Source organism: Prionailurus viverrinus, chromosome B1, assembly GCF_022837055.1.
Source record: "Prionailurus viverrinus isolate Anna chromosome B1, UM_Priviv_1.0, whole genome shotgun sequence".
Classification (NCBI taxonomy): domain Eukaryota; kingdom Metazoa; phylum Chordata; class Mammalia; order Carnivora; family Felidae; genus Prionailurus; species Prionailurus viverrinus.
The window spans coordinates 131121790-131149668 of NC_062564.1; the positions used below are offsets into that span (position 1 = coordinate 131121790).

General features: G+C 33.7%; 1 protein-coding gene across 3 annotated transcripts in view; it reads right to left on the reverse strand.

Annotated features, from left to right (window-relative positions):
• CCSER1 (coiled-coil serine rich protein 1) overlaps positions 1-27879 on the reverse strand; it is a 1330630-nt gene that overhangs the window by 1097062 nt on the left and 205689 nt on the right. For all 3 annotated transcript variants that reach the window (XM_047856870.1, XM_047856871.1, XM_047856872.1), the window contains one exon: positions 3439-3532. In XM_047856870.1, the coding sequence (XP_047712826.1) occupies positions 3439-3532 (94 nt within the window). The remainder of the gene's footprint in view (positions 1-3438; positions 3533-27879) is intronic.

The window sequence follows — 27879 nt, forward strand, 5'->3', positions numbered from 1 at the left end:
TCAAGTATGCAAAATGACATCATTTACTTTATAAAAAGGTGGTTGACTCCATTGATTCAAAGGGTACTCTAGTATTGGCTTTAACCAAGTTATCTACATCCTGAAGTAGACTCAGGACATTTACAGTTTTTAACATATCATTCTTTTATTTACAATAAAGTACATAACACTCATTACTTTATAAAACAAGAAATTTAGATTTAAAAATATTTGTTTTTAGGAGCGCCTATATGGCTCTGTCGGTTAAGTGTCCAACCCCTGATTTCATCTCAAGTCGTGATCTCACGGTTTCTTCAGTTTGAGCACCACACTGTCAATGTGGAGCCTGCTCCAGATTCTTTCTCTCTCCCTCTCTCTCTCCCCTTCCTCACCTCCCTTTCTCTGAAAATAAAAAAAAAAACTAAACTTTTGGGATGCTGGGTGGCTCATTCGGTTAAGAGTCTGGCTCTTGATTTCAGCTTAGGACATGATTTCATGGTTCATGGGTTCCAGCCCGTATAAGGCTCTGTGCTGACAGTGCAGAGCTTGCAGATTCTCTCTCTCCTTCCCCTCTCTCTGCCCCTCACTGATACATGCTCTCTCTCTCTCTCAAAAATAAATAAAAACATTAAAAAACTTATTAATTAATTACAAAAATAACGTTTGTTTTTGTTCCCAAGCAAATAAATTGAGCTAAGTCACACTTAGCTTTTTATCACAATTGCCTACCAAACCTAACTAAGATCACTACATTATCTATTATTCTTTTTAATTATTAGTTTTATTTTTTATTTTGAAAATCTTTAAAAATGCAAAACACAGAGAAAATATTATAATACATGAACTTTTCACCTCAAACACCTACTGCTCTGCTTTGATAATTTTCAACAACTTTTCAACTTTGTTTTATCTATTCCCTCTTCCATCCATGCATGTTGGCAAAGTATACCCCAGATATCATGTTGTCTCAACCACATGCATCTCTCTAAAGTTTTCTTTAAAAAATAAAACAAAACAAAAATGTTCAATACCCAACAAGATAAAAAAATATTTCTGTAATAACTTATTCATTTCTCAAATTTCTCTGATTGACCAAGAAATATACTTTTATAGTGTTTTAAGTTTTTCAAGAAATGTGCCAACAAAGATGTCACATGGCCTGTTTTTGTTTTGTTTTTTTTTAAGTTTATTTATCTATTTTGAGAAAGAGTGAGCACAAGCAGGAAAGGGGCAGAGAGAAGGAGAGAAGGAAGGAAGGAGAGAGAGAATCCTAAGCAAGCTCCACACCATCAGCACAGAGCTGCATTTGGGGACAAACCAACAAACTGCAAGACCATGATCTGAGCAGAAATCAAGAGTCAGACACTTAACAGATTGAGCCACCCAGGCGCCCCTGCATTTGCCTCTTTAAAGCTACAACACCTCTCCCATTTTTATCATGCACTTTATTTGTTTAAAGAACCAGACCATTATCCTGTAGAATTCCTCACTTCTCATATTTGGTTGCTGGCAATTTCATCATGCTATTTAACATTCACTGTCTCCCACCCCCATCCCAATATTTCCTATAAAATCACAATTTATTAGAAAGAATTGAGTAGAATGAAATACTTGTGGGCAGGAGTGGTGTTACTATGTACTTCTCCAGGCATTGCATTAAGAGAGACAAAATGTCTGGTTGTTCACTTTCAGGGATGTTAGTGATCAGTGAATTTAGGTATTACCAGTCTAATCTAACACTACAAAATTCTCATTAACAACATATCCTGACAGCCATGCCATGCACATACAGACATTTTCATTATTCTTTAAATGACTGCTTAGTATACCACTGTATATTTAACAAATGTCCTATTGAAGAATATTTATTACAAATATTTTGTAACGAAGAGTTGTTTGCATACATTACTCTATATGTTTCAGTGTTTTAGGATTAAATTTCTAGAAGTTGGATAGTTGAATCTAAAAGCAAATGCATATATAGTTTTGCTAAATACTGACAAATTTCCCTCCAAGAGGGTGTACATTTTCACTGTATGTAATTCTTTTAAGATACATACACATAAATGACAAAATTGTGTATTGTATCTGTATAAAAGTGAGAAAAATCTGCATTTTTTTAAAAGAGTATCTGTCAAATCAACTGCTGGAAGACTGTTTTAAAAAATGATTATTCTAAATTCATATTCAAACAGAAAAAATTTTTAAGTAGCTTCTTTTGATATTAGCCTATAATACAGAGTAATGAAATATAAACATTGTAAAATTTAAAATATAAGCATTGCCTTCTTTTGATAATTTTTAATGTATTATCTATAATATAAAAATAGTGCATAAACAAAAAAATTATAATCTTAGACACTATGTCTAATTCCAAAAAGTTAAAAATAAGGACACTGAAATCTAATCTGTTGATTTTCTCAAATGTATGCAGTAAGACTAAGATTTTAAAGTTTCAGTTTAATGTTATTTCTACTTTAATTTGAAAATGACTACATTAAAGGTGTTAAAAGCAATATTACAAAAGTAAGTAAGAGCTGGTCTTTGTACTCAAATATCTAAATTTGAATATACAATTAATTCTTATAACTTACTTCAACAGGATTAATTTTTGTATTTGAAGACATGGCAATTTATGCTTTGATATAAACTTAAAGTATTACAAATATAATGGGCTCCCTTCTTAATTCATTCAACATGAATTTATCTCATACTACAATTCTGTGTATTTATGTGTTTATTAGTGTATGTTTGTGGCTGCTATTGGCAGTTATTAATTTTGAGGTCAACTTTATTGTATCAACATTAACCTATGCAGGGGCGCCTGGGTGGCTCAGTCGGTTGGGCGTCCGACTTAAGCTCAGGTCATGATCTCGGGGTCCGTGAGTTCGAGCCCCGCATCAGGCTCTGTGCTGACCGCTCAGAGCCTGGAGCGTGTTTCGGATTCTGTGTCTCCCTCTCTCTCTGACCTTCCCCCATTCATGCTCTGTCTCTCTCTGTCTCAAAAATAAATAAACATTAAAAAAATTAAAAAAAAAAACATTAACCTATGCAATTATTACTGGAGTGGCTAAGATTTTGAAGAGTAAACCTTGATCTGCAAAACTTCCATTTGATTATATAAAATAAATGAAAAATGGGATTATAATTGTTTTTTTTCCTTCAGAAAGAGAAAATATTAACTTTTCCATTATGTGTTAAATTATAATTTCCTTCTTTGAAATGTCTTAATAGGTTTTTTCTTATTTTATAATTATCTTCCCACTGGATTTATATTTCATAACAGATTTTAAGATCACCAGAATCATGTGTCTATGGTACCTAGCATGTGCCTTGCACATATAATATACAAAACTGGAGATGGAAAAGACTGAGTGCATCCTAAATAATATGAAGTTTATCAATGAAAGCTAAGTGAGTAGGATCAAAATTGTATGTTATGGCGCATTTAGCACTCACCTGAAGGATGAAGATTCTGTTCCTCTAAAAATTCCAGATCAAGCATTAGATCATCTTCATCCAGTTCACAAGATCCCAAATTATTCAAAACATCCTGAAGAAAGAGCAAAATCAATAGTTAGAGACCAAAACACTGAAAAATTGAGGAAATACCCACATACAGATGCCATGAAGAAAAAAAAAAATAGAAATGAAGAGTTTTAGCTGAATCCCAGAAATCATTTGACTATCCCATAGGCTTTAACATTATCAGCCCAATAAAAAATTCCAAACATTATTATAAAAATCTTAACTCTCACTAAAACTCCTAAAGAGAATATAAAGGCTTTTCAAATGTATAGAAGTTTGTAAACTGAAACTTAAGATTATTTTTTTATATTTATCTTTCAAATCTGAATGACATTCTTCTGATACATTTAATGAACTGTTTCTCAAACAAATTTGTATACAGTACCAACCGTGAGATATTAATTTAGACCATACTTGGAAGTGAAGATCCAGTTACCATTTCCTAATCATTTGCTTAAGATTGGGAGAGATGAACAGAAGAAATAAATGTCAATAAGATTAAAAATTAATTATTGACTTTCATAATGCTATAAACATTAGAGCTAGATTACATGTTTCTTTTCTTTTCTCCTCTCACTCAGAGGGAAAACAGAAGGGTATATAGAGAAGTTTTGAGGGGGAAACAGTGATATGCAGAGGTAGGAATTCTTGAGGGAAGTACGTATACAGATGAGTAGTGACTATATTAAGAAAAAGCAGTATTAAAAATTAGATTGAAATTTTTTAAAAGTATGTTTTATACTTTTGTACAAATGTACACAATGCTACATGTAGTAAATGACACCACATCTTAGACAACTTTTTCTACTAATTTGAATGATACCATAATTTAAGTTTAAAGAACTAAATACACATTAAGGAAAGCCCAGTGATATTGTCATATGAACACTGAACACCTTAGTTCTGGGGATTGAAAGTAAGGACACTCTGGCTTTTAAATAAATTACTCTCACTGTAAAAAAAAAAAAAGAATTAAACATCATTAAACTTTAGAATCATGTGCTATCTGTGAATAGAGCACAATAAAGTTTCAAAAGTGATAAATATCCCCAAATACAACTGCTTCTCCCCACAAATGAAAGTTATAAAAACTCATTATTCATTGCATTATGTTGAATTCTATTTTATCTGTATTAATTACAAGGTAACTAGTAATTTAAACTATAAGATAATCAACTGTTTACTGGTAGTTTTATGATATACTGTGGCAGGAATGGTCTACTGAGAATAAGTTACTTATTTATATAGCATCAAAAGATGATATAAGATACAGGCAACAAAAGATAAGCTGTCTTCCTCAAAAAATACAAAAGAGAGTACTAAAACAACAAAAGAAGCATAAGTCAAGTTGCATGTGGATAAGATAGGGCGATTTGGTAAAGACACTAGTATTAATGTCTATTAAGCACTATCTAAATGAAGGAATCTTAATGTGCAAGTCCAGAGTAATTTTGTAAAAAAAAAAAAAAAAAAAAAAAAACTTGTTTCATAGTGAAAATGTAGTGCTTTACTAGCTTCAAATTAGTCTAAATAATTTTAGTCTTATATTTTGAATTTCATTGAATAATATTATAGTCTTGTTTCTATCCAAAATTCATATGCTGAAGTACTAAGACCCAGTATCTTACAATGTGACGTGTTTGGACACAGAACCCTTAAAGAAAAAATTATAGTTAAATCAGGTTGCATGGATGGGCCCTAATCCAATATGACTAGTGCTCTTATAAGAAGAGAATATTAGGACTCAGGCAACACAAACAGAAGGACAATCATGTGAGGACACAAGAGGGAACCATCTGTAGGCCAAGGAGAGAGAATTCAGGAGAAACCAAATCTGCCTACACTGTGATCTCGGATTTTCATCCTACAGAAATGGTAAGAAAGTAATTTTCTATTGTTTAAGCCACCTAAAAACACCACCTCTGTGGTATTTTGTTATGGCAGGCCCAGCAAACTAATACTGCCAACAACATTTAGAAAACAATGAAAGTTGGAACAAAGAAAGAAAAGAAAGAAATGAGTGCCTTATAGATGACTGTCACCTTTTTGTTGTTGTTACACCCAGGAAGGACTGGCGTAACAGCAGGGTTCTATGGTTTGCACAGCATTTCCCTCTTCTACTGGGAACTGCACGGCCCAACCCACATAGCTAGGGTACCAGAAGAAGGTACCAGGTGTTTACATGAGTCAAACTCCTATCTTTGGTGGGTGATCGAAGATGGGACATCATAACCAAACTTACTGACAATTTTACTGTACAAATGAGAAAAGTTTCTGTTTGGTGATAGATATCGCAAGTAGCAAAATGATGTCATCACAGAGGCTTTGGGTTTCATTATATAGCTATGACCACTCTAAGTCTACTTGAAAATTTTTAAAAATGTCATAGTAGCAGGTATTCTGGCTCCTGGTTCTAGGAATTCCAGAGGTCCAAAGGCATACGTGATCTTTTCAAGGTTGAATTTTAAATTTTGAATTTTGAGGAGTGCCTGGATGGCTCAGTCAGTTAAGTGTCTGTCTTCAGCTCAGGTTATGATCTCACTGTCTGTGAGTTTGATCCCCGTGTCAGGCTCTGTGCTGCCAGCTTGGAGCCTGGAGTCTGCTTCAGATTCTGTGTCTCCCTCTCTGCCCCTCCTCCACTCGTGCTTTGTCTCTCCCTCTCTCTCTCTCTCTCAATCTCTCTCTCAGAAATAAACATTAAAAAAAATAAACTTTGAAAGTTAATACATCCATCAAAAGTTTGACAAATAAATTTTTTAAAGAAGTGTTTTTTTGTTTCTGGTTTTGTTTTTTTTTAACAAGAAAATGTTTTTTAAAAATTTTAAATGTTTTATTTTTGAGAGAAAGAGAGAGAGACAGTGCGAGCAGGGTAGGGGCAGAGAGAGACACACACACAGAATCCGAAGCAGGTTCCAGACTCTGAGCTGCCAGTACAGAGCCTGATTCTGGGCTCGAACTAAGGAACCGTGAGATCATGACCTGAGCCAAAGTCGGACGCTTAACAAACTGAGCCACACAGGCACCCCCCAAGGAAATATTTAAAAACCCTGTCCTACAGTTAAGAAAGTAACACCAAGAAACTGAACAAATAAAATTTGGAATACTTAACTGCATTGTTCCAATTTTATTCACATTTTGTAAGTGACCCTTGACATTTGGACTAGGATGGGTCTATTTGCACCGATCTAGATGAATTGCTCTTAAATCTCCTAATTCTAAATAGCCTTGCATTGATATCTTGCTTACAAAGCACTCCTGTTAATGTAGTGGAGTCTTTGAAGCTGGTAAAATCTCATAATCAAAGAAGAGAAAATGCAGCAACATGATATGTTTGAGAAGAAAATCAATGTGAATTCATAAACCTAAAAATAATATGTTTTCCTGATTTCTCCTTAAAAGAGACCAACCACAGCAGCAATACTTTTGGCCCCAGCCAGCACTTACAGGCAAACCAGATACTCACTGCTCAGTATCCACCAACAAAGAACCAGGGCTCCTTAGGTATTAAGGAAAGGGGAAAAAAAGGAAAGAAAAATATAGAATAATTCTGTTTCATTCTTTTGTTGCCAGAAAACAAGTTTCATCTAAAAAAAAAAAAAAGTCAGAAGCAGTTTTGAAAGGCTAAGGAAAGCAATCTAAATGGCTTATCCCTGGCTAATCTCTGACATATGAACATGAAAATATATATATGTGGCTCAATTAAACAGCTTGAGTCTGTTGAAGGTTAAGAGTTCATAATACTTAAACAGAAATGTTGATATGAGGGGCATAAAGAGGCACTCATACTGGGTTAAATTTTAAGTAAGTGATGAATCACTAAATTCCACTACTGAAACTAGTATTACACTATATGTTAACTAACTGGATTTAAATTAAAACCTGACCAGAAATAAATAAATAAATAAATAAATAAATAAATAAATAAATAAATAATAAAAACGGAGAGGGAGGGAAACCATATGAGACTCTTAAATACAGAGAACAAACTGCAGAATGCTACAGGGAGGGGGGTGGGGGGATGAGTTAAATGGGTGATGAGCATTAAGGAGGGCACGTTTAGGATGAGCACTGGGTGTCATATGTAAGAGATAAACCACTGGGTTCTACTCCTGAATTCAAGACTACACTGTATATTAACTAACTTGAAGTTAAATTAAATATATATATAATATTTATATACATATATAATATAAATATATTTTTTATAAAATATAAAAATTATATATATAGAGAGAGAGACACTTGAACATTTTTTTCAAAAAGTTGCTCATAATATACACAAAAAGTACACACAGAGAAAAGTATCTTTAATTTCTATTGTCTTCAATAAATAGTTAATATGCAGGTATTTTGTTTTACTGATTATATGTATGTTTATAATAAGACATGTATTTCTTTCCATTAGTGAAAGGAAAGACCTGCAAACATCAAAGTAGTAACATCAAAATTCTGTACCAGAAACAGAAAAGGTTGATCACCACTTATGGTCACACATAATAACCAAGTGGAAAAGAAGTCCAGCAGTTAATTAACACTAGTGATCATACCCCACATCTAACAGAACAGAACTGTGTGTTTGAAACATGCGATAAATTAGTGGAATAAATAGAAGTGGTAACTAAGCAGAAATAGTCTCGCATCTCCTAAAAGATAAAAAGTCAGGTAGCTCTACATAATGAAGATATACTAATGAAAGTGCATGAGTTTTTAATAACATTCATACACCAGACCTATATATCATAATAAGAGGGAAATTGTTTTGTAGCACAAGCAGTTTGGACTTAAAAAACAAATCATTTTGTGAGGAAACACCAATATTGCACAAAATTAAAAACTAGGCTTGAACTCTAAATAAAGGCATAAGGGCATATAGCAAGTAGATTTTAATTCTAAAAAGAAAGTCCAACCTGATGGCTAATATCCTTATTTGAACCATCTCTGAATATACAGCAAATACCAATGCAATGACTAGACAAAAAAATTTCTAATAAAAAACCCAGAATTTGTAAATCTAAGAGATAACTTTCTTTTTCTTCTAATTCTAGCATGGTTACTGAATCTTAGGAAAGCTTCCGATGTCTTTGAAATAGTCTCAAATATCTTTGAAATCCTAGGGAAATAGGAAAATTTCCACATCAGCAACGTAAAAGAAGAAAAAAAGATATCCCTAGTATTAGCACACTAGTAACCAGTTTAAAGATAAGCATATGACAGGCTTTGGGATTATTGTAATATGTATGTGTGTGTGTGTGTGTGTGTGTGTGTGTGTGTATTTTTTTTTAAAGTGGCTAAAGCATTTAAGATAAATTGTCATGTTTGGGGCCCCTGGGTGGCTCAGTTGGTTAAGCGTCCAACTTTAGCTCAGGTCATAATCTCACAGTCTGTGTGTGAGTTCAAGCCCCGCGTCGGGGCTTTTTTTTAAAAGAGATAAATTGTCATGTTAGATTTGGTATTTTAATAACTCATCAGGAAGAATTATATAAAATTTAAACCAGTGTTAATAGGCCATGGAAAATGTAATTTAATCCATATTCTATTTTATTGGTATGTAACATTCATGTGGGTAGTTTGAAAAGAATTGATTGTTTAATTGCAATAAAATACTAATTATTTACTAAATTCACAATATTAATAAACTGGATATTAAATCAAGCACAATTATTACTAGGTATTCTCTAAATAGACATTTAAAAATCGATCAATAGCACTGATTACTCGGGTAATCTGCCAAATGACTTTGACCCATTAAAAGTAAACTAAAAAATTTTTAAGGAAGTAATTCAAAAATTAATCTTCTAAACCCTAGGGATATAACAAGGAACCGAACAGAGCATAGTTTCTTTCCTCATAGACCTTACAGATAACTGTCTTCTAGTAAAGAATACCATTTTTTTAAATAAATAAAGTAGGGTTTTTTTTTTAATACATCAATCTCCTGTGTTTGGTTAGTGTGAAGCAATTCTCTAGAGCCTTGTTGCTATTGGCTGAAATACTAAAATTGAATTTTCAAAGTTACTAAGTTGAAAAAACAAGCTGTGATCATACATTAATATGAAACCAATCCATTAAACACACTCCAAAATAACCCTTTAGCATTTCTTTATTGCAATAAAGATAATAATTATGATCCTGCTAAAAATAAAGCTGAGACATGTCACTACACAAGGAAGCACTGCTTTAAAAGAAAGAATTCCATCAAAGGAGATTATTAAATTATTAACACATTCTTCAATTGTGGCATTATGAAGATGTCATTAATTGCATGTTTATACTGCTGTATTTTAGTCAAAGGATTATCCAAATAGGCTTAACTTCTCTAAAGTTGCAAGATGCAAGATATGACACCCTGGACTGGACTTTCATAGCTGTTTACAAAATATGTAATTGACATAGAACTGCTCTGATCATTACTTGATCTAAAAGTGAAGAGATAACTATGCAAATTAAAAAGGCATTGTTAATCTGGTCTGCATTCTTCTTTTAATCATCTTCCATTATAAGCAGCGTGTCTAGAATATACATATAATTCTCCAATATTCTAATCATAGAAGTTTCCCAATATTAACCAAAAGGAAAATATTATTTTATTATCAAAAATGTACGATGTAACAATTGTAGAAGGCCTCAGTCAAACTTCTCTGTGTGAACCTAATAATACATTTTGATATTTGCCTTACAATTAATTATATTTGCATTTATTCAGCAAAAATGATTAGAGCCACTAACTTGGCAGGTGTCTTTAAATAATTCATATTATCCCCAAAAGATAAATCACACATATTATAAAAAATGAGAAGTGTAAAAGTGGTGAGGTACACACATCATCAAAAACAGGCATCACTGGGTGTTGTATGGAAACCAATTTGTCAATAAATTTCATATAAAAAAAAACAGGCATCAGAATAAGATGGGTACTCATAATTTTATGAGTTAAGCACTTATATATGCACATCTATATATGCAATGAAAATGAAAAGAAAATACACTAATACAGGCATATTTTTTTCAACAATATGATTCCACTATTTTTTCGAAAGAGAAATTAACACAATAATATTTTATAACTACTGCTCTGAGGATAGTTATTTGATTTTGATTTTTCTGATTGGGTAAAGAAAGCACACTCAATCATTATGATAGAATTACCTTCACCTTTCAACATAGCAGCTGTGAAATATTTCTAAACACAGCTTGCTCTTTGTTAGGTATAGATTTACTGTATGAATTTATGTAGTTCAAAATATATTTTTAATAAATATTTTAAAAAATGTCTTAATTCTATCAACACTTATTCATAAGACTTCTCATAAGTCCAAAGATATACATTTTGCAAATACGAATAGTGATCTTATGAATTTATTAAAATATATATATTGTCATTATACATATGTGCAAAGAATAATATTGTATTATGATTAACATGTTTTTTGTATTTAAATATGAGATATTTAACAAAATGAGATTCTTTTATTTTTCAGAGCAGAGAAGGGGCAAAGGGGGAGAGGGAGGGAGGGAGGGAGGGAGGGAGAGAGAGAGAGAGAGAGAGAATATCTCAAGCAGGCTTCACGCTCAGTGCAGAGCCCAATTCGGGGCTTGCACCACCCTGCAATCATGACCTGAGCTGAAATCAAGAGTCTGATGCTCAACTGACTGAGCTACCCAGGTGGCCCAGCAAAATGAGATTCTTAAAGTTCTGCCCAGAGTTGCTAATTTTTCCCTTTATATTAATATAACAATGATATAAGTACTAAATAAAACAAATATGCTAATATATTTCATATTTCAATATTCTTAGGAAATTTAACATTTATACAGATTCATGTAACCATAGATTTTATGAATCTTAAGCCAATATCTGAATTCACACAAAATGTTAATCTATGCAAGGAAATAAAGTTAATTTCATTATTAAGGAATAAAATAGGAAACTTGAAAGTGTAGATATATTACATAATTAGCAAACTTCATAACTCAAAATTAAAACATAATAATTGCTGTTAAGTTTTAAAATGGGCGTTTTTACAAATAACAAACTAATGGTCACCAGAGGGAAGGGGGGTGAGGTGATGGGCAAAATGAGTGAAGAGGAGTGAGAGACACAGGCTTCCAGTTGTGGAATGAGTAAGTCACAGGAATAAAAGGCACAGCATAGGGAACATAAGCAGTAGTACTTTGATAGTGTTGTACTGTGACAGAGAGTAGCTACACTTGTGGTAAGAACAGCATAATATATAGATACATTGAATCACTATATTTTATACCTGAAATGAATGTAACATTGTATCTCAACTGTACTCAATTGAAAAATTAAAATTTAAAAGTTAAGGTGCATATTTTTCCTTAGCATCATTTAAAATAAGAAGGGAAAAATAGTATCTTTTGGGGTTCTGTTTTCATGACAAATTAGACCCAATGTCACAGATGCCATCTCCTAGATTCTAAACCTGACTATATCAGTTTGTTCCATTATCAATAAAGTAACACAAATAGTGTTTATCAAGTAGTCTTATCTCCAACGAAAGCAACTTTTGTATGCTTGTAGTATAAATGTAGTATAAAATACTCCAATTATACCATGTGTAACTGACTAGAGATGAACATGGTAACGTGAAAGAGAATGCTCTAATAATTAGAATGCTTGAAATCCTAATATCTAAAAATAATTTTTTGAGTTTATTTATTTTGAGAGACAGAGTGAGCATGGTGAGGGGCAGAGACAGAGGGAGAGAGAGAATCCCCAGTAGGCTGCGCACTGTCATCATGGAGCCTCATGCGGGCTCGAACTGACGAGCCACGAGATCATGACCCCTGCTGAAACCCAAATTTAGACGCTTAACCAACTGAGCCACCCAGGTGCCCCTGAAATTCTAATGTTTATAAAAATATATTATAGACAGAGATAATTATTTCTAGCCTTCATTCTTATTTGTGTAATAGGGGAATTGAGCATTTCAAAGTCATGAAGTATACCATATTATCTTGTAATTGGTGTCCCTGTCAACTTTTTGCCAAGGACCATTACAATTCTTCAATTTTCACTACACACTTCTCTGAGATTATCCTTATGAAAGTATTCATTTCTATATATTCTCTCCTTATCTAACACAGAAAAATGTATCAATGGTATGTGTCTATAGAATAAATACTAATTATTATCATTCGAAACCCCATAATATGATCTCTATCTACCTCTCCAAAATTGCTTCCTGCAAACTTACTACAACCAATCACATTTGTTCTTTTATGAAAATGCCATTTGCATTTCTTTCATTGCACGGAATATATCCTCTTGCCCCAAACGCCTGAAGAACAAATACAAGGTAACATATTTATACTTTATTATATCACAGGCATTTTTTACAACACTACTTTTAATATGTACTAAAAATGTTTCTTGACAGGAATATTTACTGATAGGAAAGTTTAAAAACCTTTCTCTAAAAAAACTCCCTTTATGTGCAATAGGTACTGGTTCTCGTGAAACACAAACTCACAAACTATACCCACACTAAGCAGAGTGCTTTTCCCAAGGAAATGATATGGAGTACTCATTGTACTTCCTGCTGGAGAAAAACATACAGGACTGCCTCATTCTTTGTGCTACATAGTTTAAAAAAAAACAAAACCATTAGTTGTTTTAAGGAAAATATGTTATCCAGAAAAAGCATTCATGTATAATACAGAGGAATGCTTAAGGACTCTTAATTACCAGGCCTACACTAGTTTAGTTGTTTTAGAATTTTTAAGGTGTGAGCTTTTTTTTTAAGCTGTCATTTTAGTCTCACTGAAAATACATATTTTTTACCATTATCAGTGGTTCTGAAAATTGTAGGAGATTCCCATCACTCCACTATTCTAATATGCTGAATTAGAATTTGCCAAAGAAAATCTAATACGTAAATTTGTTAAGCCACTGACCACAATGTTAACCACAGAACAAAATAAATACATTCCAGATGAGGATAACTGTTCCAGAGAAAAATTAGGTGAATTTTAGATATAGATAGTTTTTCTGTAATTTAAGTGTTAGGTTTTATTCTAGGTTTATCTTTATATGTATGTAAGATACTATAAAATTGATAAATATATTACTGTTTCATAAATTAAGAATTATAATAATTTTATTTATGAAACAGGAATCAAAGATATCCAATGATACTTGTATCAAACTTGTGCCAAATAACACAGTACAGTGGGAAATCCAAATTACTGGGGTCAATAAACCTGATTCTGAACCCTGATCCAGGCACCAAACTAGCTCTGTGAACTGAAGCAAATCATAACCTCTTTGATGCCCTTCCATGAGATGATTAGAATAGTTATTCTCTAATTCCACACAATTTCAAATGTTAAAATCTATAAGACAACTGTGAGCTTCCTTCCCACGATCATATACTATAGAGAATCAAACAAACTGCAAAGTCTATGGGCACATTCCCCAAAGCTGCTCTTACTTCTGACAGCAACAGAAAGTTTGGAATGTTTCCAAAACACCCTCAAGTACAATAATTCACTGGAAAGCCTCACAGAATTCACTTAAAGGTACGTTCACAATTAGGATTTGTAACAGGGAAAGAGTCCAGGCCTAAAATCAGGCAAAGGAAGAGGTGTGCAGAGTCTGGGAGGGTTCCAAATGCAAAGCTTCCCTCATACACATGAAGTATTACTCCCCCAGTATCGATACGTCACAATGCACAGCAAGTATTGCTAACAAGAGAAACTCACTCAAGCTTCAGTGTCCAGAGTTAACTGGACTTCATTATATAGGTATAATTAATTGACTGACTACATGGTTGATCTATCCCCCAGGTTATCTGGTATCAAATGACCTGAAATTTCTAAATTATTTGATAAGTCTTTCTAGCATGGCCAGCTTCATATGATATGCCAGATATGTTCAGTCCCATTTAAGATCTGGTGTGGCCAGCTCCCCACTCTAAGTAAATATAATACAATGAAGTATGATATAGGCTGTCCCTAATAAGCTAAGGGCAAAAGCCACACTTCTTTTTGGGAAAGGCTCAATTCTTCATCACACATATACTATGTTTCCACAGACAGGGCGTGGCTAGTGAACTAATTTTGTCTTGAACGGCTAAGCCTAAATAAAAAAAGAAACATGTCATATAATGTTTTCTTAGATTCTAGAGCCATATCTGCAGGTGGAAAAATATTAAAGTGAGTTGTTTTTATTCTTTTTTTACTGTTCATTTATTTGAGAAAGAGAGGCAGAGACAGACCAGGAGTAGAGGAGGGGTAGAGAGAGAGGGAGACACAGAATCAGAAGCAGGTTCCAGGCTCTGAGCTGTCAGCACCCAGCCAAACGTGGGGCTCGAACCCATGAGCCCTGAGATCATGATCTGAGCCAAAGTCGGATGCTTAACTGACTGAGCCACCCAGGCACCCCTGAGGTTTTTTTTTATATCAATGTTTACTTTTTAATAACAAACTAGTTATTCACAAATACAATATATATGGAAATACTGTATGTGTTGTCTGAGATAAAGACTTATTGGTTATCTTCTTCTACTTATCCCCAAATTTTCCATATTGGACTCATTCTGGTAACAAAAATTTATTTATTTCCTTATTTAACAATATTTATTGAAGGTTTACCAGGTGCACTAAATCTTGAACAACAGGAGAGAAAAGTTTCCTAATCTAGACAGTAAATATATTAGCAAATACATAAGATAATTTGAGCTACTGATAAAAGCTATTTAAAAAAAATACTAATATAATATTCACTTGTTATGGGAGGCAGCTACTTTACATAAGGTAGGCAGGGAAGGCCCTTCTAAAGGTGTCATTAGGGCTGAGTCATGAATAATAAGCAGCCATATGAAAACCCCAGAGGGAAAGCATTCCTAACAGAAGAAATAATATATGCAAATCATTGAAGGTGGGTGTGAGCTAGTATGTTAGGGCAGACAGAAGGCTAGAATGGTTTGAGCGGGGGAGACAGGTGAGGGCATCACAACAGATTAGCAGTCTGGGTCATCTGTTAATACCTTTCAGGCAAGTGAGGAACGTTTACATCATTGGAGCCTGACATGCTTAAATATACATTTTAGGAAAATCATTCTGACCACTCTGCCATGAATTCATTGTGAGAAAACATTTTCTAATGGATCCTAACAGTCATAATGGCATGCATTGTCTTACACATGAAAAGCCTGAGGGTTAGAAGAATTAAATAACTGGCCTAAAACCATGATACAAAAAGTTGCAGAACCAAGATTTAAATATGCTTGCCTGAAGAATAAAAGTTTCTCCAAGCTTCCCTTCAAGTGATGTGAGTGAGCTACTGAGTGTGTGCGCAGTGGGAAGGGGTTCTTGGTAGCTATTAAAGGAAATCCTCTCAAATACCAAGAACGTCGTTTGTTTGCTTAAGGCTACTAGCATTTTACTAGGTGTTTGGACATATTTAAAGTTTTGAAAAAGAAGTCTAGAATGGCTTCCCTAAAACTTCCCAGTTACACTCCCATTTTTTCTAAGTTCTATGGAATCTCAAACTAGTTAACTGATCTCTTTGGGCGATAATTCACTTTCCTTTAAAATGAGGACTATTCATCCCTGATAAACTACTTTCCCTATCCATAATTCCTTTCACACACAAATGACCCTCCCCTATGCCCTTTGAATATGGTAAAATAAAGTGTAACCTTTCAAATGTTGCTTGACATTTCCTTTCTTTCCCACAGTTGCAAATTGAACCACATGTGTTTCCTATTTACATTTCCACCAAGGTCCAATTAATGTTCCATTCCTTTGAAGATTCATCTTCATGTGCTTAACAATTTCTGTAAGCTAAAAAATTACTAACATTAGGATGGGGATTAAGGAGTGCACTTGTGATGAGCACTGGGTGTTGTATAGAAGTGCTAAATAACTATATTGTTCACTTGAAATTAATATTACACTGTATGTTAACTGGCATTTTTAATATTTATTTATTTTGAGGGAAAGAATGGGGGGTGGGGGTCAGAGAGAGAGGGAGAGAATTTCACACAGGACTTGATCTCACAAGTGGAGAGATCATGACCTGAGCCAAAATCAAGAGTCTGACACTTAACCTACTAGACCCCAACTAAATAGAATTTAAATAAAAACTTTAAAAAATTACTAACATTAATTTTTCCCATGTAGCTTATAATATTAGTCTTATTTACATCATTTTGAAAGTAAAAATGGTGTATTATTCTCCCTTTGAAGCTCCCATAGCACTTAGCACATACATTAATAATTTAATTCAATTAATATTTTTTGAAAAACTTCTGTATGTCAGGTACTAGGCAAGTAACACACTGTCTCGAACTCTGAACTTGTTGACTAGAACAGTATAGTATATAAGTTAGAGAATTTTCTGACTTCATGACAAATCTATAGTTAAGTTAAATAATTTTTATATTTCAATGTGTTGAAAGTATCATATTGGAGCTGGTTGGGAAGCAAAATAATTTCACTTCCTGAATCATTTCCATATTAATGTACTTTGTATTTAAATACAAAGAAATAAAACCTCATAAGTCGCACACGAGAAGCAAGTGCAGGGTACCTTTTCTTCTTCATAAAATGATAACTTCCTATTTGAAACATTAAATTTATATTGCTTTATGTGATGGAAAGAATTGTATTTTAATGATTAAAATAAAAATAGTATTACATCATTCAAAGAAGAACATTTCACCAACATTAAGATATGGACATAACAAGTTTAGAAGTGGTTTATCATCAGAGCAATTATCTTTAGTGCTTCAATATCTATTGTGATCTATAAAGATATACATAGTCCTATATCCTACTTGAAGGATTAGTTTAAAACATATAATATTGACATATGCTCTTATAAAAACATATAGTCATACAATAAATATATTCATAATTATCAAACACATGTCAATATTAACTGCATCTAAAATGTAGAGAACAAGTAAATATCATTAGGGTGAAAATCAGAAAAATAATTGCCATGAGAATTCAGACATAATAGAATTGGTTCATTTCTTTAGTTTGTCTTATTTGCTAAATTATGGACTGGATATAAGGATTTTCAAATGAACTTATCCCTCTGCTTAGATCAATATAAAATTTAAATAAATATTTTTATTGTATCTAAATCACTTACAAAATTAAAGACAAAATTGGAATACCTTATCCAACTACTGGCATCAGTTTTTACTATATACACCTAGACTACAAAGAATTCTAAGTAAATAAAGAGCTGCATGATTTTTTAAAAATTTTTTTAATGTTTATTTATTTTTGAGAGAGACAGACCACAAGTAGGGGAGGAGTCAGAGAGAGAGGAAGACACAGAATCTGAAGCAAGCTCCAGGTTCTGAGCTGTCAGCACAGAGCCTGATGCTGGGCTCAAACTCACAAGCCATGAGATCATGACCTGAGCCAAAGTCAGATGCTCAGCCAACTGAGCCACCCAAGCACCCCTAAAGAGCTGCATAATTAACAGAAATGTAGTTGAATATTCAAACCCCATCAATACAAACCAAACAATTCAACTTACTAGTATGTCCATTAATGAAATTTATATTATAATGATTGGGGGTATATAAATCATGAAGATTTTTAAAAATGTAGGTTTAGAGAAACGTCAATTAAACAAATTAAATTTTTAAATGTAATTATAGTTGCTTTACAATATTACTATAGACTTTTTTAACCTCTAGCAACTCATTTTTCTTTAATTCTTATGATTACAGATTAAAACTTAATTTTATGATCATTACCCCAAAATGCATTCATCAAGCAATTTTCCCCTTCTTTCTTTTTTTGCTTCATAGCATATCATTACATTTGTGGGAAAAAAAATGGCCATTACTAATTCTGCATCCACCATGATATTCTTTGGGATGAAAGAATTAAAAAGCAAACAAACAGAAGATTTGATACAGTTACATCTTAATTTTTTTGCATTTTATATATAATATCCACATATATATCACACAAAGTAAACATGAAATCAGCCTTTTTGTTTTTATGAAGCTATTGCTTTAATCATTTTTCTATAAAATGTACTACTATTTCTAAAAGACTCAGACCTTTCAAATGTGCTTCATAAATTTGAGGAAGGTCTTGGAGAAGGATGAAATAAAAAATCTTTTGTGTCTTAAAATGAACATTCCAAAGTAATTTGGAATGTTAAAACGAAGTTCTATCTGGTTGTTCCCTTCTGCCCGAATTATCCAGAATCCTAATTACCACAAGGGTGTGTAGTGGTAGCTGGGTAAGACCAGTCTCCCAGACTTACATTCCAGCTACAGCTACTCAGTCCTCATATAATATTCCTTGACCACAGGAGGCATATGTTTTGTCATTGTTAGTTCTCTGCTCCTGCCGCATTTTTTGAAGACTTTGACACTGGCTTGGCCAACAGTCCTAGGTACCACCCATGTCCAACTGTCTGGGCTGGGCTAAACATCTTCTTTATGTCCTCACATCATTTAGGCTTATTTCCGTTTTAGCACTTTTTACTTCATTGCGATCAGTTCTTGAATTATTTATTGTCCCTAACAGACTTTAAACCTTTGGGGAACATGGAGAGAGAGCACAGTATCTCACACTTCTTAAATGAATTGGCTATTCATTAGATGTCTGTCCCTAAGAAAGTCACGCCATCATAAATGAAACTTTAATTCTCCCCTAGGACATGGAGACGGAAAATCGTTGTCAATTAAATGTTTTAAAGAGAGGGATGACAACTTCTCCTCACATGGCTAGACCTAGGTAATAGACACTTGGAATTAGTTCAAAAATTTGCAGAAAATATAAGAACACATTTCAAAAGACATTTTAAAAATAAAACAGTGGAATAATGTTTTGAATAGCTATGAAAATCAAATAATTTAAATGTACTTTGGGTGGCAAAACAATTTCAATTGAGGTTAAATGTCTCATCTTTCCACATATAATTAACAGGCAAATATATAAAAATTAATAGAAATCTATGTGAAGACACAAATAATAAAGTAATAATATATCAAATATCTTGAACGTAAAGATCATTAATGGCTTCATACTATTGTATTTAATGCAATACTACTGTTTAAAATTTATCAAAATTAGTACCAGAAGATACACTGAATCTGTATTTATTTTTATAAGAAGAGAGGAATCCATTTTTATCATTTTCTCATTTCAGCTTCTTCACCCATTCACCCTAAGAAATACCACTTCCTTTTAGTTAACCACTTTCTGAGACATACAGAATGTTTATCACAACTACTGGTGCTTTTATATAATTCTGAGAATATCTCTCATTCTTAACCATGTCATATGCATACCAATTTCCACAGAAAGTTAAATTGCCAGGGTCGTCCGGGTGGCTCAGTCAGTTAAGCACTGACTTCGGCTCAGGTCATGATTTCACGGTTCATGAGTTCAAGCCCCGCATCAAGCTCTGTGCTGACAGCTCAGAGTCTGGGGCCTGTTTCGGATTCTGTGTCTCCCTCTCTCTCTCTGCCCCTCCCCTGCTCATGCTCTGTCTCTCTCTGTCTCAAAAATAAACAAACATTAAAAAAAATAGAAAGTTACATTGCCATTTGTTTATTTCAAAAGTTTCCATAACCCCTTCTTAACTCTGTTATCACCAGTCGCCCTCACCATATGAAGCAAACAGCTCCTCTGATATACCATTGTCCCTCCTCCCTTATATTCAAAGTATTTTATCTCCTTCATGACCACTAATCATGTGGGAAAACAGTTTAGTCATTGGTGCCCAAGAGACGTGACTAATTCTTCAGAGTGTGCTTCATATGGTTATCTCACATTGAGGAAATATTCTTTTTGTTTCATAACCCCACAATTTTGTTCACTTTTCTTATAGATGGACATTAACCCACATAATCCAGAGTGCCCTGGAGTTATTTTAGAGCCATGTGACCGGGTTCTGACCTTCAAACCACCCCATATAAATCTCCAAAATTATCTCCCCCTGTCCAGATTATCCAGAAATCCATACATTAAGATGACAATCCAAAATAAAGACAGCTTCTGAGTCACAACACAAAGCAGCAATGCCCTACTGACTTGCCAGATCCATGCTGGATTTTGTGTGGGCAAGAAATACATTTGTGTTGTGTTTAAGCAATGTAGTTTTCTTGCTTTACTTTTTAGCACCACATAAGCCCAGTCTATCCTAATAAATTCTCATTCTGTTTTTACTCTTACTTCATATGCTCCTTATTCTTCTGATTTTGTCTTTAAATTCTGCAATTTCCTAATTGTCCCTCTAGTATAGACTTTAAATAGTCTTATGTTTCTATCTTTTAGCAGGTCTCTATTTCTTTTTATCATTGGCATTACTGACTCTCATATTGGCAATATACTTTGCCAGTAGGTACCTAAAAATTGATTCCATATTGCAATTAGAATTATTTTAACCCATTCTGTCATCTGCCAAAAGAACATAGAGGACACACGATTTTTTTTGCGAAATTCTAATTTTGACCATGCAACCTAGCTTTGGATCACTTCCTCTTAAAGACTTAAGTTCTTTGACTGTAAAATGGAAACAATCAGACCTCCTCAACTAGCTCACATTGGTTGTTAGGATAAAATTCTGAAAGAAAATTGTACCATGCTTTGTAAATATTACTTCTTAATTCTTGCTATCAAGTCAAGTATGCACTTTAGTTCTGCTAGACCTAAAAATAACTGGCCCATTCACAAACACTCTCTATTGTTAGGCAGAGGTCAGCTCAGTGCCAGCAGATTTAGGAATTTCCAGAAATCTAAAATTATTAAATTCTAAGTAATGCCACAAATACCTGAAAAGTGATGCTCAATGAATAATAGATTTTTAATAAATACTTGCCAAATGAAGGAATGAGTGAATGAATGAATGGCAAAGTATATTGATAGGGAAGAACAAACAGCTAAATGGCAAGGAGAAATTAGAGATGAAACACAAAATTGTGACAAAGAAAAATGATTATGATGTTATTTCTATTATTTACCCTATTTCCATTAAAAATTACAGTTTTTAAAACTTTAACTACAAATATTTTTCTATGTAAATTCACCATTCACAGTTAATTTCCCTAATTATTGTCTATTTCAAATCATATTTGTTTAATCAGTAAAACCACTCATCTCAGTTACTTTAATCTCTAAGAAAATGTTACGCTGAGTTCCACTAAGTTTCCTACACCTATGTTGAACATGATATTCACAACATGCTTAATGTAAGTCCTATTATTAAATTTTTGGCAATATTTACTTCTATGTATTGTCTCGTTATTTGGTTTAATTCCATCTCTCAGATGTTATTTTTTCCAACAAATTGACAGCTTTTGATGTGATACTGGTATTTTCCTTGGAGACCATGGCTCTTTTCTATTTATATATCACTGATACAATCCATTTTTCATTAGAATGATTTAGGATTCTGCTACCCAGACTACACATAATTTATCTACCACTTTCACCTAATTATACTATGTGCAGTATTGACTGATAGTTTGGCACATGTTCAGATTTTGGATAGCAAAGATTTTATGGAGCTAAATTTCAGTAAAAGTGAGATTTTATTACCTAGTCATAAATGTTAGTGGGATATCCCCTCTCTGAAAATTGTCTTCAATAACACATTAATATTATTTTATAACTTCAAATATAACAAGTCTATAAGGAAGTGTGTATGAAGTATCTATTTTACCCTATCTGCAAGCTAACCTTTAGCCTACCACAGTTTTATATCTGCTAGGAAGACACAAGACTTTGGGTCAGACACAAATAACTTTTGTGTATGTGTGCTAATTTCCTAAGTACCATTTCCCACAAGTCAACACAAAGAGAGCCATGTGATATGTGCAATGCACTTGGTTGTATTACAGAAGACAAGACCGGCTTGAGGGTTACAGGTAATATGCAAATCTTTGATAATGGACAGTAAGCATACCTGCAATTTGTTTCAGAATAAGACACTATATCTTCCAAGTCTGTCCAAAATTAAACATTCTTGAAAAATATTCTGGCATAAAGTAGTGAGTGCCTCTGCTTGCAAGAGATACCAAAGTATGAGAGATCCATGGAGAATACTGTTGCGTTTTTTTTTTAACAATATCCATCTATTTTCTAGAATAGCTTAATTTTTGAAGAAATTTCCCATCACTATAACACCCTGTTGGCTTCTCTGATTAATTTGACTGGCAGAGCTGTGACAAAATCCATCCAATTCATCCTATACACCATTTAATTAAGGCTACTAACAACAAGTCTCTGAGTAATGACATGAGGCTGTGTTGCAGATCTGAATTCAACCATGACCCCCTGGGTCCCAGACCCAGAAGGCTGAACAAATCCTACGACTCATCAAGAACTGTCTTTAAAAAACCTAGTGGCTTTCTGTATTGACCTTTCCATTTGACCCAAGACATTAACTCAGGTAAACAAGGAAGTCTTAAAGATTGCACAGACTCATTTGGCTGGCAAGGAGAAAGTCTAGGGCAAATCTATCACCTAATAATTACCCTGGTCAGTGAGTTGAGGCTAACCTGAATCCGTCAGGAGCCAAAGTCATAGCATTGATCACTGCAGCTGAAAGCAAGGAGAAATATTGTACCACCGTTTTGAACTGGTGGTTTCCATTGTAGGGATAACTGCACAAAAAGTGCACATTAATACTGAGTCACTTATTCCTCTCTGAAAACCCCCCAGTAACCACAGACAGCCTAAATTTGGAGAGAGATCTCTACAGTCATCTGACAGCTACATGATCTACTGGTAATATTTCCTTAAATACCATAAGGTCAATTATGACCATACCTATAATGCACGTCAAGAGGCAAGTTAATTCCTGGCTTCTACACAAATAATATAATACCAGAGCCACATATGGTGCCCCAGGAATGAAAGTGTTTTTAACCATTTTTACCCTTTCCAAATGGGGAACACAAATTGACAATGCCTCCAACATGGCACCTTCTTTGGCTGACTTGGGCTTGACCCTTACAGCAGCAAATCTTTTAAGGAGTCCACATTAATCCATATCACTTGCTGCCTCACTGCCATAACATCTCTGAAGTACTCACCTGGTTTCATCATAAAGGCTAGGGGAATTATCCTGGGTAGCAGGACTCTGAGCCAGAATTCATCTAAAAAAATTTGGGTCGGCGTCTCATTCTCCCAGTGGGTCAACTTCATTAGCACTGCAAATCCAATCCATGGCAGTATAAGCCTGAATACTAGTCACTACTTCATCTACAGTTTACCACGGGAGTCTCTCTCAGAAATCTCACTGAGTCAAACACCCTATAAGCCTCTAGAACCCACTAAAAAATCACTCCAAGACATTTTACTGTCATGTCTGAATATATATAAGGTTGGGTAGACTGCAAAGAGGGACTGAACCATAAAACAACCAAGTGTTGCCATTATTATATTCTCAGGGCTCTCATTTCCCAAGTAAGCCAGCCGGAGTTGCAATGATTTACCTGTTTCTGCCTATCTCAGGCACAAATTCCTCTACTTTCATCTTCAGTAACTGTGCAAGATTCTGTAACTGTTTTTTCAAAGGGGGTGGAACTCTGTCCATCCAGGAAAAATCTTGGTTCTATGTGTTTCAACCAGGCATACTTTAGACTGACAACCAGAAAGGCAAGGGAATTCTCCTTCCCAACTTGTGAAGAGGAGGGCTTACAACAACTCCTGCACTGTCAAGAAGACCTACTCCCTAGTATCCAGCTGCAACCACCTTTCCAATACCTCCTTATTAAAAGGCAATTGAAACGAGGACCATTTATTGCCTGGTTGACCATATAATCTAGTCAACAGGTTTGCTACCAATTCCTGTAGACTTTCCTCAAATCCTGTTAATAAACACTCCTCCATCCCTTTCCAGAAATAAAATCTCTGTCAGCATCTCATCCTCAAAGCCAAAACTGTCAGTAACTATTCAGGGTCTAAGATTTTACCTTACTTATAAGCTTTCAAGTTATTGGTCACACTTTCATGGATACTCACAGAAGCAATAAGACTCCTCAGTAAGAGAAAAAGGACTTTATTATTCACAGCTATCACCATGTCTAGAGTATCAGTCTTCTCTAATGCCAATTCTGAGCCTAAATTCCCACAAAGAAATACAAAGGGAGACAAGTAACATCTGTACATGTAGTGGGTTGCATTATAGGAGAGAAGCTGTAAACTTAAAAACTCGGATATTTTACAATGGATAGTAATTATGCCTTTCCTTACTTCCAAAGGAAAGACACTGTCTCTTCTAAGGCTATTCTCTATACAAATATCCTTGAAAAGACAGTTCTGTAACAAAGACAGTGACTTTGCTCACAGAACATGGAAAAACACTAGAGACCCATGGAGAAATATCTCCCATCAAAGTGACAAAATGAGTGTTCTCAATAGTATACTTTCATTTGTACTATTATTTCACACTTTTTAAAATATAGACCTGATTACATTTCTTAAAACCATTAATCACAAAATAAATGACCTAATTAAACAGAAAAAAAAAACAAGAGTTATATTTCTGATAGAACAGTGCAGAGCAATATATTGGTTGATAATACTTTTAAGGAATACACCTGTTTCCAATGTCATGACTCACTACTTCACTGACTCTACACTTTATTCCAACCACATTGTAGCATATTTAGTTCTCCAAATGTGCAATATTCTTCACTACTATATTTTGTACATAGTAATCCTGCTGCTTCCAATATTTGTCAACCAGAGTGATTTGTTTGTCTATAAAACATCATTTCTAGAGATCCTTCCTAATGGCAGTGAGTTGTGTCTTTATGCCTAAACATAACTCTATGATATAACTAGAGAAATATATGATAATCTTCACCTTAAATGTCAGTCTTCCCTTCACCACACACAGCCCATCACACACACACACACGCACGCATGCACACACACACACACACACGCACGCACACACACTACACCAATGATTACTGTTTATGGTATACTACTTAGAAATCAACAGATTCTCAACAGAGAATGTATTGACAAAATAGATGAATAGCAATGTGTTTTAATAAAGTTTGAGTCCTTATTATTCTACATCTTAGCTAATGAAATAGTTTGTTATCACCTCTATTTTTTTTCGTATCTCTCTTGTTTGATTTAAAAAAAAAATTTACTTGCTTTTTTTTATTTACTTTTAATTGTGGTAAAATACACGTAGCATAAAATTTACCACCGTAACCATTTTTAAGTGTACAGTTCAGTGGTATTAAATACATTCATATTGTTGTGCAGCCTTCACCATCATCCATTTCCAAAACCCTTTTCACCTCGCAGCTAAAAGTCTATACCCATTAAACAACTCCTCACTTACCCCTCCCTCTAGCCTATGTTCATAGTAGCATTATTCATAAAAGCCAAAAGTAGAAACAAGTCAGTGCCCATCCCCAGATGAATGGATAAACAAAATGTGATATATATATATGCATACATACAAGGTAATATTATTCAGCCTTAAAAATAAGTAAATTCTGACAAAATGAACCTTGAAGGCATGCTAACTAAAATAACCCCGTCACAAACACACAAAAACCCAAATACTGTATCATTACAATCATATGAGGTACTTAGGGTATTCAAATTCATAGAGATAGGAAATATTCTTCCATTTCTTTAGTGAGCTCCACATATGATCAGATGAAGCATTTTAAACATCAGATTAATGTCTTCTGTTTTTAGATTAATGTCTTTTGAACATCAGAATCATCATATCACTTGTCAATTCAAAAAACTGTAATACCTTTTAATAAGATGAAGAATTTATTCTAAGATTATTGATACAATATTCAGAATGCTATACAATTTAATCTTGAAATAGCTTCTTTTAAATACCTATTAAACACACGACACCATGCTCTAATATCACTTATACATTCCCCTTCTGTATCTCCACTCATATCATCCTTTTCACAAGATAGCTTTCTTCTCCCATTACCGACTATTTCATCACTATTCAAAGTTTAAACCATTTCTTATTGTTCCATTCAAAGCAAATTACACTATTTTCAAATTTTCATTGAACAAATTACATAGACTAGGACATAGCATTACGTGGTCATATAAGCCTTAGGTTGTGAGTTTTTTTTATTTTAGATTTAAACATCTTTTGGCTCCCTGATGGCAGAAACTATATCCTCTAGACCTTTGTACCCCAAGAAAGCAAATGGCAATTAAACAGGACAGGTGTATTCAAACAGCTCAAAACTTATTGTTGACTAGTATCTGAACAAGATGTCAGCTCTCAGAGACCCATATGTATGGGTTTATATGTAAAAGCATTTTTAGGTTGGCTTCTGTAGTTTATTTTTGTATTTTCTCTTTTGCATATATGTGTTACCGTGAGTAGTTCATTCATTAGCGTATTTTATTTTTTAGTTTTTAATTTAATTTAATATTATTTTATTTAATTTTATTTATTTTTTGAGAGAGACAGTTCAAGTTGGGGAGAGGGGAAGAGGAAGAGACAGAGAATCCCAAGCAGGCTCCAAGCCCAGCCTGGAGCCCGACGTGGGACTCGATCTCACAACCATGAGATCATGACCTGAGCCAAAATCAAGAGTTGGACATTTAACCCACTGAGCCAACCAGGTGCCCCTCATTCATTAGTGTTCTAAATTAATTCCAATCATGTTCATTGTTCCCTAGGTTATCCACATTAGTTTATAGTAAATTAACACATGTAATGATCTAAAGATGGTTTTTCACATGGTTGTCACCAACTTATAACAGCAAGAAAATTCTTGGTATCATATGACCTGTGATATAACCCTGATCCTAACACTGGATTCAGTTTATAGCACTATTAACTTGGCCTGTTAATCCATAATAAAAACAGCTTGAACTAGATGATCTCCAATACCTCTTGTAACTCCAAATTATTCCCAAAAATAATAAAGATAACAAAGACAACAGCATTTTTGCTGCTATGGTGCTTTTACATTAGCTTCTTTTATAAATATTTTCTTCTTCAGTTAATTCCTACTCATTATTTGTTTTTATATGTATAAACTCCCATTCATATTTTGAATAATAAAGTTAACTCACTATTTAAAGTGAAATGTGCAACACATCATGTGTTGGTAAGGCATATCAATGATTTATAAACAAATTTTATTTACATATTCAATTATAGATATTAATATAATGGAAAAATATAAACTCAAAAGGGTTAATTATGGAAGGGCATATTATCTCTATACTCCACAATTTTGTGATTAAAAAAAGACAATATAGGGATTATTTTCTGGCAGAATAATGCATTTCTTGGAGCAGGGATATTTTAAGGAGATTAATGAATTCATTTGCTCCTACCATCTCCCCAAAATATAGATGAGATGATCACATACCCTATAAAGCTATATG